The sequence below is a fragment of the Carassius auratus genome, chromosome 46 (assembly GCF_003368295.1).
Source record: "Carassius auratus strain Wakin chromosome 46, ASM336829v1, whole genome shotgun sequence".
NCBI lineage: Eukaryota > Metazoa > Chordata > Actinopteri > Cypriniformes > Cyprinidae > Carassius > Carassius auratus.
Genome location: NC_039288.1, coordinates 5,949,429 through 5,965,204, shown reverse-complemented (window position 1 = coordinate 5,965,204; position 15,776 = coordinate 5,949,429). Strand labels below are relative to the sequence as shown.

At 36.4% G+C, this 15,776-nt stretch overlaps 1 protein-coding gene across 1 annotated transcript; it reads right to left on the bottom strand.

The window, feature by feature from the left end:
• Positions 1–7,820: 7,820 nt before the first annotated feature.
• On the bottom strand, positions 7,821–12,502 carry LOC113063981 (coronin-6-like). The gene is made up of 5 exons (XM_026234452.1): positions 12,322–12,502; positions 12,131–12,250; positions 10,281–10,385; positions 10,059–10,204; positions 7,821–9,039 (listed from the first exon to the last, which is right to left on the bottom strand). Exons 1-5 carry the CDS (start codon positions 12,496–12,498, stop codon positions 9,006–9,008), a joined length of 582 nt encoding a protein of 193 aa, XP_026090237.1. The 5' UTR covers positions 12,499–12,502; the 3' UTR covers positions 7,821–9,005.
• Between the last annotated feature and the right edge of the window lie 3,274 nt (positions 12,503–15,776).

Here is a 15,776-nt window from a genome sequence, read left to right as displayed (position 1 = left end):
ATATATATACAGACAGACAGACAGACAGACAGACACACACACACACACACACACACACACACACACACACACACACACACACACACACACACACACACACACACACACACACACACACACACACACACATATATATATATACATACATATACATATACATACGCACACACACTCGAAAGCATATTCTCAGAGGTGTCAGGTAAAGATTATTTTTTTTCTTGCAATTACACTCATACAGAGGATGTCATAGTCCTCTCTTTGCTTCTTGCTTTTTTTTTTTATACCGTCAAAGGTATGAATTACCATATTCACTAGTGCCAGTAATCATGTTCTGTTATCTGTGAACCAGCTGTGAACTTTCGTTTTCTGAAAGATGAATGGTTTGGGTTTTCTTTAGTTTCATTCGAAGACAGAGAAATCTCTTCATAACCGCCATCAAGCCTATTTCAGAATGGTTTTACAAATATTTTTTTCCAGGAAAAGAAATTCCAGTTTGCAATATCAGTACTACCTATAATTAAATAACTATGAACACTATTTTTGGCACACTTCTGGTATATGCATGGAATTGCAGATTTCATGAAGTTGCATATCTCAGTCTAACTAAACCCAGCTGAGCCAATGCAGAGCCAATCCTAAAGATTTAGGCCAAATGTAACAAATTAACAAGATATACATACAACATCTCAATTGTTTAATTACATTCAGTACTCTAATGGAATCACTGGAGAAGAGGAATAGCCATAGACTCATAATGTGACTTCTCACAAAGTATTTTCGAAAAGAAAAAAAAGAGAGAGAGGTGTGCCCTTTTATAAGAGAGCAGATTTCTTTGGAAGCTCATAACATCCTTGTTTTAATTACCCTTTTGACAAGTATGAAAACAGAAAGATGAATAATAATCAAGAAAGGTGGTCTATGTACAGTGCGTTTACCAGTATTTCAACCTTTTTCTTTGGATGGATGTCGTATCGTTTTTCTGCTTCAACATTACCATAACAATCCATATATAACCTGTATTAAAATGTATAGATTGTAAAAAGAAATTAAACTGAATGTTTGAGAGATTACAAAAATTGTTATGGCTATTCATAACAAAAACACAAGTGAATTAAAATATACAAAAATTATGAAAACTTAAGAGGATAAATGTAATGTTTTGTTTGTAATTACTACTTTTGCTGGCAGAGGGCTACTGGACAAAGAAATCAACTGTAATAAAGTAATTTTAGTATATTTTGGTTTTGTCATTTGTATGTTTCAATACAGTTTGCTTTAGGTGAATAAGTGTAATCTTTCCTGAACATCCTTTTCATTGGGATTTTTTCATTGATTCCCCTTTAGAACATGGTGCATTTGAATTCAGATAATGAATCCAAAAATTTGAAAACCATCTTGCACACAGAGTGTTGCCTCACTTGCTCCAACTGAATTTGTAAAAAAAAAAAAAAAAATGAGATGGTTAAATTTAGCATCTAATAGTATAGGCCAAGCTGTCAACATAATTAAGCCCCTTTCCAGTTAGATCCTTTTTGTCTTTCAACATGTTCTTGATCTACATTTTTTTCCTAACTTCCTAAGTGCACCTCATATTTCTTAAAGGGATAGTTGACCCAAAAAAAAAATTGTGTCATTAATTACTAACCCTCATCAAGTTCCAAACTTGTAAGACCATCCTCGGAACAAAAAGTAACCTAGTTTTGATGAAATGCATAGACAGCAAGGGAACTACCACATTCAAGGCCCAGAAATGTAGCAAGGACATCATTGGATCGACTGTAATTTTAAGCTACGAGAATACTTTTTTTGCACAAAGAAAACAAATAACTATTCAACAGTTTCTTCTCTTCAATGTCAGTTTGGAATGCCATGAGAGTGTGTAATAAATGGCATAATTGTTATTTATGGGTGAACTATCCATGCTTTTTTGTAGAAAGTTTAGCACTACCAATCTGGTAAGATCTTATAATACCACCTGCTTTTCTCACTCAGCATGTATAGGATCTATTCCAAGTAAAATCCTCCTGCTCCTCTTCAAATGTGAATTTATCGGAGGGAGTTGAGATTTGCCATCTTTTTGAACCTAAGATGGGCCTCGTCTTTTTCGGAGCAAGTTTGTTTTTGTTCTGGACAGCACGGCACTGGTGCAATGCCTCAGACCTCCATGACCATCTTCATGCATAAAGCTGCAAAGTCCTCAATGTTCTGTCACAGCCAGCAGGAAGTAAGGGCTATTATGAAAAAGGTGAAAGAAGAGGATCATCCTGGCTACACAAACCGCACTGGGACTGCCTCTTCTTATGCATCTCGCTTCATTGATAATCTGTGATCCGACTGCTTAGGAGCACAGAACATGAGCTCTTCCATATCTTTCAAGGATTTGCAGTGTAGAATTTTGTGGAATTCTTTTTTTCTTTTTTTGTGGTATTCTTTTGTGGAATGTTATAATTCCTAAAAATTATGACTATAGATTATGCAACTGCAAGTGATTGCAAGATTGTAATTAATGCTTTTAATTATGAATTGTCTCAAAGGGTTTGACATACTGTAAGTGCATTCAGCATAATGGCATAGGATAGCTGTTGAAGTGCATATGCAATTTTAAGAGTTTAGCATAGGACACAAAGTTGCATGAGCTAATTTTATAGTTTTTTTTTTTTCCATTTGTCATTTTTTGGGTGAACTTTTCTTTAACCGAGGGGAGTCCAATCCTGCTTCTGGAGGGCCACTGATCCCTGATACACACCCGAACCACCTGATCAAGGTCTTTCTAGGCATACTGGAAACTTCCAGGTAGATGTTCTGAGGCAAGTTAGAGCTAAACTCTGCAGGACACTGGCCCTCCAGGACTGAGTTTGGACACACCTGCTTTAACCTGTACTTATGCAGCAGTAGATTCTGTAGTCCATAACATTTTTGAGATTGCTGGTCTGTCTGACACAGCCCAATTCAGGGCCACAATACCTTTATCTTTAAGAGAAGGTAACCCTGTGTAAAGCAGACTCCACCGTGCAGTTCAGCGCCTTCCTTTTGTGGGCGATATGAGATTGCTAATTATCTGAAAATGAGTGTCCGCCTGAGGCCATCTTGCCAGCAGAGGTGGCTGGGCCAAAGTATAACAGTGTTTCTTTAGGTGGCTGACAAGGACAGTGGATTTACAGATCATTGTGACTTCAGGTTGACATTCTTCTGTGGATTCTGATACTGTAAAGCCTGGCAGTTTCAAGAGTCTATAGGCCATAGTACATATAGGTACAGTGACCCAACTTCTAAACATCTTTAGCATCTTTTAAGATGACAGATCAAGTTCTATCGATGAAATCTCATAACCAGGACCAACAGCAGAGAAGGTAGCAGGCCGAGGAGTCCCAAATTGCTCTCAAATTTGTAACCTATAGGTCTATCCAAGGGCACAAGGAACCTTACCTTAACACCGAGGTTGGTGGACAATGGTTTCTCAAGTGAGCAAATGGAAAAACCTTTGCTTTGTTAAACCAAATTATCTGTTCTACTATTACTAGTGCATCAGCCTAAATGGACTTTCACCTCCTCCCCCTATCCATAGCAAACATCCATGCTCCCCCCTCCTTCAGAAATCATTAACGATACTTTAATCAACAGTCTGTTGTTAGCAATAGGAATAGCAGTTTAATGGAACTAATGGAGGTTTTGCCACTATGATGTCTGAGATTTAAGTAATTCTTTCCGTTACTGCCTTCAGAATCCACTTCAAGTGCTACAGAGGTGGAACGCATTGAAAGGGACCATTGATAGCTCACAATCTGAATAGGGAAGAGACCTTGAGGATACTGCACTCAAACCAGGACCATTTGTTCCCGAGTTGTTTATATAATAAAACTGTGCTAGCTGCACGGTCCTATAACTAAAAACTGAACAGAGACACTATTTGCTATGTGCCTAGAAATAAATAAGCAAGTTGCAGAGAGAGTAATTAACCATGTGTTGTGTGTGTCCGTGCATTTTTATAAGAAATTAACTATGTATTCAACACTGGCAACATTTTCTTGTAAATAAGTTTTATTCAAAACAAAGTACTCATGAATTATCCTCTACATAAACACAAAACAATGTCTTTGGCTTTTTCGTTTTATATATATATATATATATGTGTGTGTGTGTGTGTGTGTGTGTGTATTTACATTTTGAAATGTTAAACAGAAGCCACATAAGCTTTAATTGTATTGGTCAAAGCTGGAAATTCAGAGGTGTGTAAAATGAGTTTAGTAATATTTTAATAGTTAATAATGTAAGCACTCTTACAAAGAGGGACAAATAGAGACAACTGTTGTTTATGCAAACATCCTTTTGCTTTTTATGTTAAATCATTAGATTAACTAGATTAACATTTGATATCTTTATATAAAGATTTCCAGGAGCCACCTGCCTTAAGGAAGTGTGTATTTATGTTGTCAAGCTTCAAGTTTCAAAAATGTGAAATAAAAATGGTGTAATACTAATACACACACCAACACACACATGCAGGTGCTGGTCTTATAATTAGAATATCATCAAAAAGTTGATTTATTTCACTAATTCCATTCAAAAAGTGAAACTTTTATATTATGTTCATTCATTACACATAGACTGATATATTTCAAATGTTTTTTTCCCCCCTTTTAATTTTGATGATTATAACTGTCAGCTTAGGAAAATCCCAAATTCATCATCTCAGAAAATTAGAATATAACTTGAGACCAATACAAAGAAAGGATTTTTAGAAATCTTGGCCAACTAAAAAGTATGAGCATGTACAGCACTCAATACATAGTTGGGGCTCCTTTTGCCTGAATTACTGCATCAATGCGATGTGGCATGGAGTCGATCAGTCTGTGGCACTGCTCAGGTGTTTTGAGAGCTCAGGTTGCTCTGATAGAGGTCTTCAATTCTTCTGCATTGTTGGGTCTGACATATCGCATCTTCCTCTTCACAGTACCCCATAGATTTTCTAAGGGGTTAAGGTCGGGCAAGATTGCTGGCCAATTAACAGGGATAACATGGTCCTTAAACTGGTAGCTTTGGCACTGTGTGCAGGTGCCAAGTCCCGTTGGAAAATGAAATCTTAATCTCCACAAAGTTGGTCAGCAGCAGGAAGCATGAAGTGCTCTAAAACTTCCTGGTATATAGCTGCGTTGACCTTGGACCTCAGAAAACACAGTGGACTAACACCAGCAGATGACATGGCACCGCAAACCATCACTGACTGTGGAAACTTTACACTGGACCTCAGGGGATTGTGTGCCTCTCCTCTCTTCCTCCAGACTCTGGGACCCTGATTTCCAAAAGAAAATGCAAAATTTACTTTCATCAGAGAACTTAACTTTGGACCACTCAGCAGCAGTCCAGTCCTTTTTGAAACGAGACGCTTCTGATGCGGTCTGTTGTTCAAGTAGTTTGACTTAAGGAATGCGACAGCTGAGACCCATGTCTTGCATATGTCTGTGCGTAGTGATTCTTGAAGCACTGACTCTAGCTGCAGTCCACTCATTGTGAATTTCCCCCTCATTTTTTTATTGGTTTTGTTTCACAATCCTCTCCAGGGTGCAGTTATCCCTATTGCTTGTACACTTTTTTTTACCACATCTTTTCCTTTCCTTCGCCTCTCTATTAATGTGCTTGAACACACTCTTTTGCAATTACCTTTTGTGTCTTGACCTCCTTGTGCAAAGTGTCAATGGTCGTCTTTTGGACAACTGTCAAGTCAGCAGTCTTCCCCATGATTGTGTAGCCTACTAGACTGAGAGACCATTTAAAGGCTTTGCAGGTGTTTTGAGGTAATTTGTTAAAGGGGGGGTGAAATGCTATTTCATGCATACTGAGTTTTTTATACTGTTAAAGAGTTGGATTCCCATGCTAAACATGGACAAAGTTTAAAAAATTAAGTTGTACGTTTGAAGTTTGTACGTTTTGTTCCAAAAATACTCCTTCCGGTTTGTCACAAGTTTCGGAAAGTTTTATTTGAGTATGGCTCTGTGTGACGTTAGATGGAGCGAATTTCCTTATATGGGTCCTAAGGGCACTTCTCCCGGAAGAGCGTGTGCTCCCGTAGAGCAGAGCACTGAGAGCACAGACATTCACTGATCAGAGCGAGAGCGAAATGTCACAGAAGAAGTGTGATTTTGGTTGCGAGGGCAAGACAACCCTGCACAGATTACCAAAAAAAAAAAAAACATTAAGGGACCTATTGAGTGAAAATGAGCATTTCACCTCCCCTTTAAAATTGTGACACCAGGTGTCTTCAATATTGAACCTTTCACAATATTCAAATTTTCTGAGATACTGAATTTGGGATTTTCCTTAGTTGTTAGTTATAAACATGAAAATTAAAAGAAATAAACATATCAGTCTGTGTGTTATGAATGAATCTAATATACAAGTTTCACTTTTTGAGTGGAATTAGTGAAATGAATCAACTTTTTGATGATATTCTAATTATATGACCAGCACCTGTACACAATAATAAAAAATCTTCTGAAGCTATATGGTCTATATATAGTTTTGTATGAAGAACACACCAAAAGCAGTTATATTTAGTTATTTTCAGTTGTGCTGATGGCATAATGCATCTTGTGCTTGTTCCTCAGTGATCCTAAGTCTTCAGAACATTTAGAATATAGTGCACGAGTCACGGGCCACTTTTATGGTAGGTGTTTTTTTTTTTTTTTTTAGCTCCACAGCCCGAGTAATTACTCACATTCATTGTATGGAAAAGAGCAGCTTGGACATTCAGCAACAACTTCCATATCTTCTAAAACATTAAACAATAGTTTGGAACAATATGAGGGTGAGTATATGAAGAATAATTTGGGTGAACTGATCCTTTAAGATAAAATGGCAGGATGTGATGTACAGAACTCTTAATATCAGCCTTAAATCTGAGGGAAATTGGTGCTCGTTCATGTGAGTGACTATTATATAGTAATATAGGTCATATAGTGGAGAGAAGCAATTGAATTAAAATCTGTACTTACTGTGTGAATCTGTATGAACACAAATTGTGTTTTGACTCGAAATTACATTGGCGACCACTTGCAGATTGCAGAACCACTCGCAGAAAAAAATCTAGTGCAAGGGAAATATTGAGTAGAAGTCATCTTAACCTTAACTTATTTATTTTTATTTTTTGGTAGATTACAAGCTTCTTGTGGATCACCATTTTGATTTGCAGGATTTGCAGTCCCAAGCCAGAATTCCATTCATACATGATCTCTCATTCCCTGAATTGGATTCTTACTAGTAAATCGTGTGATGTGTGATCCACAGTCACTGATCTGTCATTATGTGCAAACCACAGAAACTTCATGAACCTAAAAAAAAAAATAGTATAATGTGAAAAGAACAGCAATCGATGACCTGAAAATTGTGTAGTGTTTTGGCGGAATTACTGAGCTCACTACTGTCCTGACATGTCATAGTCATAACGTAGATGTTGCTTTTCCAGAGCTGACCAAATAAGAGCTACATATGCTACCATCTGGTCCAAAGTCCTGGTCTTTATAATAAAGTATGTTCACACAGAGACTACCAAAGACACTGTGACTATTAACCACTACGGCTACATTTCTTCCGTCATTATTTGTCAGCATTTATGTTGAAAAAGCAGTGAGTACATTAAAGGATTTGTAAATCCTAAAATTAAGGTGGTTTTGCCTACCTTTTGCATGCTGACATAAATTCTTCCTGATATGATTCCTTAAGCATTTAACGAATATAGCTTACTGTATATTGTGTACTACTACACAATATTAACAATTTCTCTACAAAGTGCCTTTGCCAAATTAACTCTCCTAATTCTCCAAAATCTAACTACCGTATAGGTGATTTATTCACATGTAAAAAAAGCCTGTGAAGTCAAGAAATCACTTGGTGGTACAGCCAGTTGAACCGGAGTTACGGTTGTTGCCTTATCTGTGCTCGTACTTTAGTTTTAAGGGGTTAGCAGTGAATTGGGGTGTGCATTGGATGAGTTAGCTTTATTCAGACTGCCATTAGTGTACTTCGAGAGCTTATTCTCTAAATCACAGAAACAGATTCGTTTCTCCTGAGAGAGAACTGTGGCCTTCAGATTTTGGACCTCCTCAACAAGCTTCTCCAACAACTGAGGCTAGAGTTTGAAAGAGACTGAGAGAAAGCAAAGGAGAAGATGGCAGTTGGAAAGAGGAAACAGAAGAGAGAAGAATAGTGACAGTAGAATAAGGATGAATAAAAGCAAAAAAAATAGAGGGAAAAGAGCAAGTCAAGGACAGGTTTAATTAGGAAATAAAAAGATATGTTTAGCTTCTAGGGATGGGAATCAAAAGGAAATTAATGATTCAGATTCAGATTACACTTCCATTTATTCACTTACACTGTGGTTTCCACAATTCAATTCTTCAAAGTACCACATTTCAAAAAATATTAGGTACAACTGTCAGGTGTCGCCAACTTACTGATTCAGTAGTATTTAGTGATAGTGTGAGTTATTTCGACAGTTTCATTAAAAGAACCAGATCAGTCATTAATTTGTGATTTAAGCTTATACACTGTATTAATTATATAATTTGGTGGTGCTTTTTTCATAGTATCAGACATCAAGCTACAGCTTAAACATACATATGCCGTAGCATTATAGATTAAAAAAAAAAACACAGAAAACATTGTTAGGGTATGTTTTTATAATGTTCCAATGTGTTTTTTTTTTAAATTATTATTATTGTTTTTAAAAGTAACCGAATCTGAATAAAATTCCTAGCCATATTTGCTTCTTGAGAAATTTCAGAAAAGGAGGTGATAAAGGAACAAAAGCTTTGAAAGAGACCAAGGATAACCAACATATTCTACTTACGGGCAAACTACTTCCATCTATGACAGACATGCTTTTACGTGTTGAAGGCCTGGTGTCTAGAACATTCTTCTTGGCCACCTTTAGCTCTCTACTCTTTGGAGGAACATAGCCATCCCTCATGGACACTAATGTGGGGTCTGCATCTTGTCCGTCCATCCATTCTTCAGGTTCCAGAGCTGGCTCTGGGCCTGCTGTGTCTGGGTACAAAAGAAAGAGAAAAAAATAATGTTTACATACTTTCTAAAAAAAAAAAAAGTTATTTTACATACTTCATCATATATTCAGTTTTGTTGGATTTGTGTTAATATAATCTATAAGGAATAATAAAAGTTTCAGAAATGCTCAGTGTGAATGTTTAGAATACAATACACAAAATGTCAGAGGATTGCACACCTCTGGAGCAACTAGGGGTTGAGTGTCTTGCTCAGGGACACATTGGTATCTCACAGTGGATTCGAACCCGGGTCTCTCACACCAAAGGCATGTGTCTTATTCACTGCGCCAACACCACCCCATTTTTCTTTTTTTTTCAAAGCCATCTCTCCAAGGCTGCATTTATTTGATACAAAAACTAAAAACATTAAAAACATCAAAATTGTGAAATAGTATTACAATTTAAAATAACTGTTTTCTGTTTTAATATAATTTAAAATGTAATTTTAAGTGTTCCTTTAGCTCAAGTAGTAGAGAGTGGTAGAGCATTGTGTTACCAAGCGCAAGGTTTGGGGTTCGATTCCCCGGAAGCACGATAGGTAAAAACTGATAGCCTGAACTAAGATAAAAGCGTCTGCTAAATGCATAAAATTTACACTTAAATGTATTTATTCCTGTGCTGGCAAAACAGATTTTTCATTACTCCAGTCTTCAGTGTCACATGATCATTTTGAAATCATTCTAATATGCTGATTTGGTGCTTAAAAATATCTCTCATTATCCATACTGAAAATATTTGTGCTGCTTAATATTTTTGTGGATACTTTTTTTTTTTCGTCAGGATTTTTTGATGAATAGAAAGCTCAGTAACAGTATACTGTATATTTATTTGAAACACAAATCTTTTGTAACATTACAAATATCTGTCACTTTTCATCTATTTAATGTGTCCCTGCTAAATAAAAGTACAAATAAATCTCACTGACCCAATGGTATTTCTGTATACCACATTTAAGTAACTAACACATATCCAAATTAACCAGCATAACCATGCAAATCTGACCTGGCAATCTCACACTTGCTGACGTCCACTCCTCTCTTGGGCATGAAGCCCATTCCTCTCTGTGGTTCCTTGCTACTGAATTTGCTGATGTAATGCACATAGGGACGCTCCTCTGTGATCTCAAAATACCGAATACTGCTGTCACCCTGTGGAGACATGGAAACAACTTTACAGCACCAGCCTGAGTATGATAGCAAATGGAGATGAAACATGGAGTCATACCTTGCCGCTGAGAAACACAATGCTAGTGTCTGGATCATAAAAAGCCAATAAAACTCCATTACTTGTGTCCAACTCCAACAGTGCTATGGGCTCTTCAAAATTAGTCTAAATGATGACAGGAATAAACACTATCAGTGATATGAAAGAAAACCCCTGCAGTGAAATAAAACTGATCAAATTATAGAAAAATGAATGGAATAAAATCAATAAAATGAATAATTAATTAGCCTTGAATCGATATATGAACATTTTGTCACCATTTAATCACCCTCATATTGTTCCAAACACATAAAACTTTAATTAATTGAGACTCAAATAAAGGTATTTCAGAGTAACCTGAGAGATTACATTCTGTCCACTGATAGTCCAGGTAATCAAATATTGGAATATCCAAAAATGCCACAAAGGCATTATAAAAGTAAACCTTTTGAAGAGATATGATCACATATGGCAAACAACAAGCTCAAACATGTATGTGTTACACAGGATAATCAGTGAGGTTTGTTTTAGCATGTGAGACACATACAGGCTTCCATGTTTACCTTATTTTATGTGCTCTATGTATGTGTGATTATATGTGAATAAAATCCTGTAAAGTTATCATATCTCTTCATAAGACTTGGATTACACCACTCAGTTCAATTATTTTTTATAATGTTTTTTTATTTTATAATGGATCTTCAAAGTTTCAGGCACCTGTTCCCTCAATGGAGTGACAGAAATTTCTCAGGTTTCACAAAATATATTTAAAGGGGGGTGAAATGCTCGTTTTCACTCAATATCCTGTTAATCTTGAGTACCTATAGAGTAGTACTGCATCCTTCATAACTCCAAAAAGTCTTTAGTTTTATTATATTTATAAGAGAAAAATAGTCTGTACCGATTTTTCCCGGAAAAACACGAGCGCCTAGAGGCGTGACGTGTGGGCGGAGCTAAAGAATCACGAGCGCCAGTAGGCTTTTGCTTTGAGAGCGTTTGGAAGCTGTGACACAGATCCAGAGGCTGGAATTTAACAAGAGCAGCATCAGCAAAGGCTTCTCTATGTGGTATGTACTGAAACCTTATATATTTGCTTAGCGGTTTTGGGAAATGAAAAGTTCCACTTTATGTCGCCTTTTTTTTATTTTTTAAGCTGTACGTTACATGTGGAAAGTGCAGTTTGATGACAACATCGCATGTTGATATAACAACACTGAGATATTTGAAGCAGTTTTACTCACCGCATGCGGTTCCAACACACGATCGTGACTCTTTTTCGTTGGGACTGCATTATCCTTAAGAAATAAACGATGTGCAATCCGAAATGCAGGGAACAAACAAAAACACTTGCACAACTCCGTTGATGCTCTGTAAAAATAAACTCCATCAACTGGTCCCTTAATGCTGTTTCTCTTTTGGAAATCTGTGCTGGGTTGTCTTGCCCTGGCAACCAAAAACACACTCCTTTTGTGACTTTTCGCGACGCTCTCGCTCTGATCAGGCTGTGCTCAGCCTCTCAGTGCGCTGCTATACCGGAGCGCGCGCTCTTCCGGCAGAAGTTCCTTAGAACCCATATAAGGAAATTCCGCTCCATCTAACGTCACACAGAGCCATACTCGAAAAAAACTTTCCGAAACTTGTGACAAACCGGAAGAGGTATTTTTGGAACAAAAATACTCCTTCAAATGTACAACTTAATTTTTGAAACTTTGTCCATGTTTAGCATGGGAATCCAACTCTTTAACAGTGTAAAAAACTCAGTATGCATGAAATAGCATTTCACCCCCCCTTTAAATTTGTGTCGAAGATTAGCCAAAGCAAACTAGGTATGGAATAGTATGAAGGTACGTAAATGAACTATCCTTCATTACCGGATCCCACAGGCCAAGCTCTCTCTGACTCATCCGGGTGAAACCTGTGGTGAAAATGTTGCCCTCTCTGGTAAAAATGGCTCTCATTGGCCGGATACCCTCATGTGGGGACAGTCTTTCCTACAGAAGAAAACAATGTGTATTATGTCCAAGTTTACCACAACCACCTCGTTTTTCCGGGGATTGCATACTCGAAGGCGAAGATCCTTGCAAGTGGTACAAAACAGACTACCATTGTAGGTCCAACTGATGTTATAAATGAGATCAAGATGGTCATCCATTGTCATCAAGGGTTCTCCAGTGCCCACATTCCAGATGATGATCAGATTATCACCGCCTGAAACAAAATCACACTGAATGGAAACCATCTACATTGTGGGACAAAGGCTTTCCAATGCTTCTAATTTATTTCCCATGAAATTAATTATTCTTATTGTAATACACTTGTGTATCTGTTTAATGTAATAAGTTGGCGTCTATTAAAAAGGAGTATTGTTCTTAACCTGCAGTAAGGAGTATGTTGCGGGCAGTGGGGTGCCATTCGATGATGCCACACACTACTCACACTTAATCAAGCCTGAGGATGGCTGATTGAATACAATGTTCCTAATTAACTTTTTTTAATGATACTAGTTGTATACATTGTATATTAATTTTGTTTACATTTTTCTGTAGTAACATAATATGGTAATTAAACAAAAATGATCAATTAGCCAAAAAAAAGCATTTGGTGTATTTTCCAATCATCTTTGTTTCATTTACAACTTCAAACCATATATATTTCTTCATATATCTGGTTTAGATAGATAGATCAGGTTACACAGTCTGGGTATACCTATATATTGGCTTGAAGATAAGTTGTATCATTCCTTTGGTATCAAGTGAGCACAGCAGCAATGCCAGCACAGATGACAGCTGCACTTAACCTCTTCTAACAGCAGTGCATGCCATTCATGTTTGGAATGTAATGTTAAGTAATAGCAGTTATAGCATCCACATATTATAATCCCCACATCGTCTATCTTAACTCTGGGGAAATGCATCCCACATCCATTTTAAATGGATTAAATAGTACTTTCAGCATTTATACTCATATTTAAAATGTCTGAATGACATCGCAATAGATATAAAACAAACCAAATGATATCTGCAAGCAAATACTTCTAGAGCTTTTCCAGTAGCAACTTCACTGTGCTGAGCCTTGTAAGTAAATTAAAAAAATAATTACAAGGAAACTTACATTTTAAAGAAAGACTATATATTTATTTATTTTGCAAAATGTACTGCAATTATCTGCGATTAATTTTTTTTTTTTAACAGTGTATTGTTTTATCATTTTAACTTTTCGTGAAATTCTTTTTCTTGAAAGAGGAGCTTATGTTTCCTTTATTAAAGAAAAATGTAAAAATGGGTGGGGGGGGGGGGTATAAGTCATGCTACGAAAGCACTGTATAACTGATATAGGACTATGTTTTATTTATTTTTCCTTTAATTCAAAACAATTCTAAACATGCTTAATATATCAGGAAATATCTCGATTCTCAAACGTGAAAGTAAACGCGTTTTGCACCTTTATAGATTGTTATTTGATCAATATATGGAAAAGTAGTGTAATCTATTAAGTACACATAATACCCCGACTTTTTACTTAAGTGCCATATAATATTTTCGATATGACTGAATTTGCATTTAATGTAAATTTTAATAACAATATTGTAAGTTACTTATTTTAACACTTTCATTTTACAGAGAATTTACAGAGAATTTACATTATCAAAGAACATTTTCATTCAGTCTAGACAGAGTTCAGGCACTCTCAAAAACTACCATTACAATCACTGAAGCACTTTACATTACATTATGCACAGGATTTCTCTCTCTCTCTCTCTGAAGAAAGAATTCGCTAAATAATTCAGTCAGAGAGAAAGTGAACAAAAACACCGCGTTTCATGATGACTCTTCTGCACGTCTCCAATTGACCATTGCATTTATAAGCACAACAGAATCGTTTCTGATTGGTTATCATGAAGCGTTATACGAACGTGTCTGTCTCTGGCCCAGCGCCAGCCAGCGAACACAGATTTGAATTTAGCATTGAATTTGGAAGCTGCATTTAAAATCCACCTTGCTCAGAAATCTCTGAATGGGCATGACGCCTCTGCCCTCGATGCCTGTGAAACGATTCTACCTCAAACAGCACACTAACGTTACTCTACACTACAGGCTACCCACGATATAAACAACATATCTGCATGTTCTCACATCACGTCGTTCTTGTAAAATAATAATAAGTAAATAAATATCAAAATCACTTCGCTGAGAATGAAACACCACTCACCAGCTTCCGCGGTGTTGAAAATATCCTTTGGCAATTAAAAAATGCGCGTGCGGCGTGACGAATCTTCCCAGACGTCGTCAGGTAAAAAAGGTCATCATGTGGGTCATCTTATTGACGGCTAAATTATTATTCAGAAATTTTACTAAAATTTAGATTGGGCATGGGCAGGCATTCACAAAAGGGTACGTAATGACAAAAAAAAAAAAAAAAAAAAAAAAACAAGTTTTGAAAGACTAGGGGCTTTAGCTACATTGTATCGCTAAACTCATATCTTACATTAAAATTTTTTTTAATACATTAAAAAATGTTTTTAATATTTTTATTTTTATGTTTGAGCTTATATGTATCTCTATTATCATAACAGTCTTGAGTGATTCTGATTCATGAACAGTAAACTTTGACGTGTCAGCTTTGTGAAAAAATGTTGATTACAGGTATGTATCTAGTCAGAAAGAATCATGAGCAGAAACCTTTTTATTTTGGGTATGTCATTTCTGTCTCCATGCCAAAAAATAGCCGTGGGCCCCTATATTCATCACCACCTTTCACTCCACTAGCGACAGCCCTGCTTATAACTATAGGATTACTAACTAGAAATTCAAATTAATGTTCAATCATAATGTTAAATGTAAAATTTGCTTGCCATATTTTATAGTCAGGGCTGTCGTGTTGGGATATTTCGCTGTCCGGTGACAAGGGTTATAGAATGCAGTGAGAGCACACACTGAGATCAGGTGGTTGTGAGCATGCAGCATAAACCCTGGCATTTAACACCCTTGATTTAAGCATACATAAATTGTATATACAATCAATCCTACAGATTCAGTCAGGCAATACTTTTGCTGTAGTCCCCTGCCATTTGTCGATACCCTCTCAACAGCTTGTTGTAGCTTTCATGAAATAATGTACATTGCAAAAACCATTATGTCAGGTTTAAGTTAAATTATTATCTATCACTACACAATCCTCACTATATTTGGTCTATTAGGACTGATCAGGTGTGCAGAGATGTTCAGCTTTTAAAGTGTAGCAAGCATCAGTTAAACATGATCTGTGTCCTTAACAATAAGAACAAGTAATACTTTCAGAGTTATACAGGGTTCCATCTCCTACAGACTGGACCAATAGAGAGTGGACTAACAATATATAATCACATACTTTTAGAGATTTTTTAGAGGTTTTAGAGATGAGAATATCTAGAAATATAATGTTTGGGAATAATAATAATAATAATGAATAATAATAATAATAACATTTCCCACAAAACAAAAAACTGTTTTATAGTTGTGGGAACCTGGTCAAAAATAC

Coding starts and splice junctions, on each gene's coding strand:
- LOC113063981 (XM_026234452.1), bottom strand. CDS start 12,498: ATGGTTTCCATTCAGTGTGATTTTGTTTCAGGCGGTGATAATCTGATC. Junction 12,251..12,321: donor GCAAGGATCTTCGCCTTCGA/GTATGCAATCCC, acceptor TTTCTTCTGTAG/GAAAGACTGTCCCCACATGA. Junction 10,386..12,130: donor AGCTTGGCCTGTGGGATCCG/GTAATGAAGGAT, acceptor GTCATCATTTAG/ACTAATTTTGAAGAGCCCAT.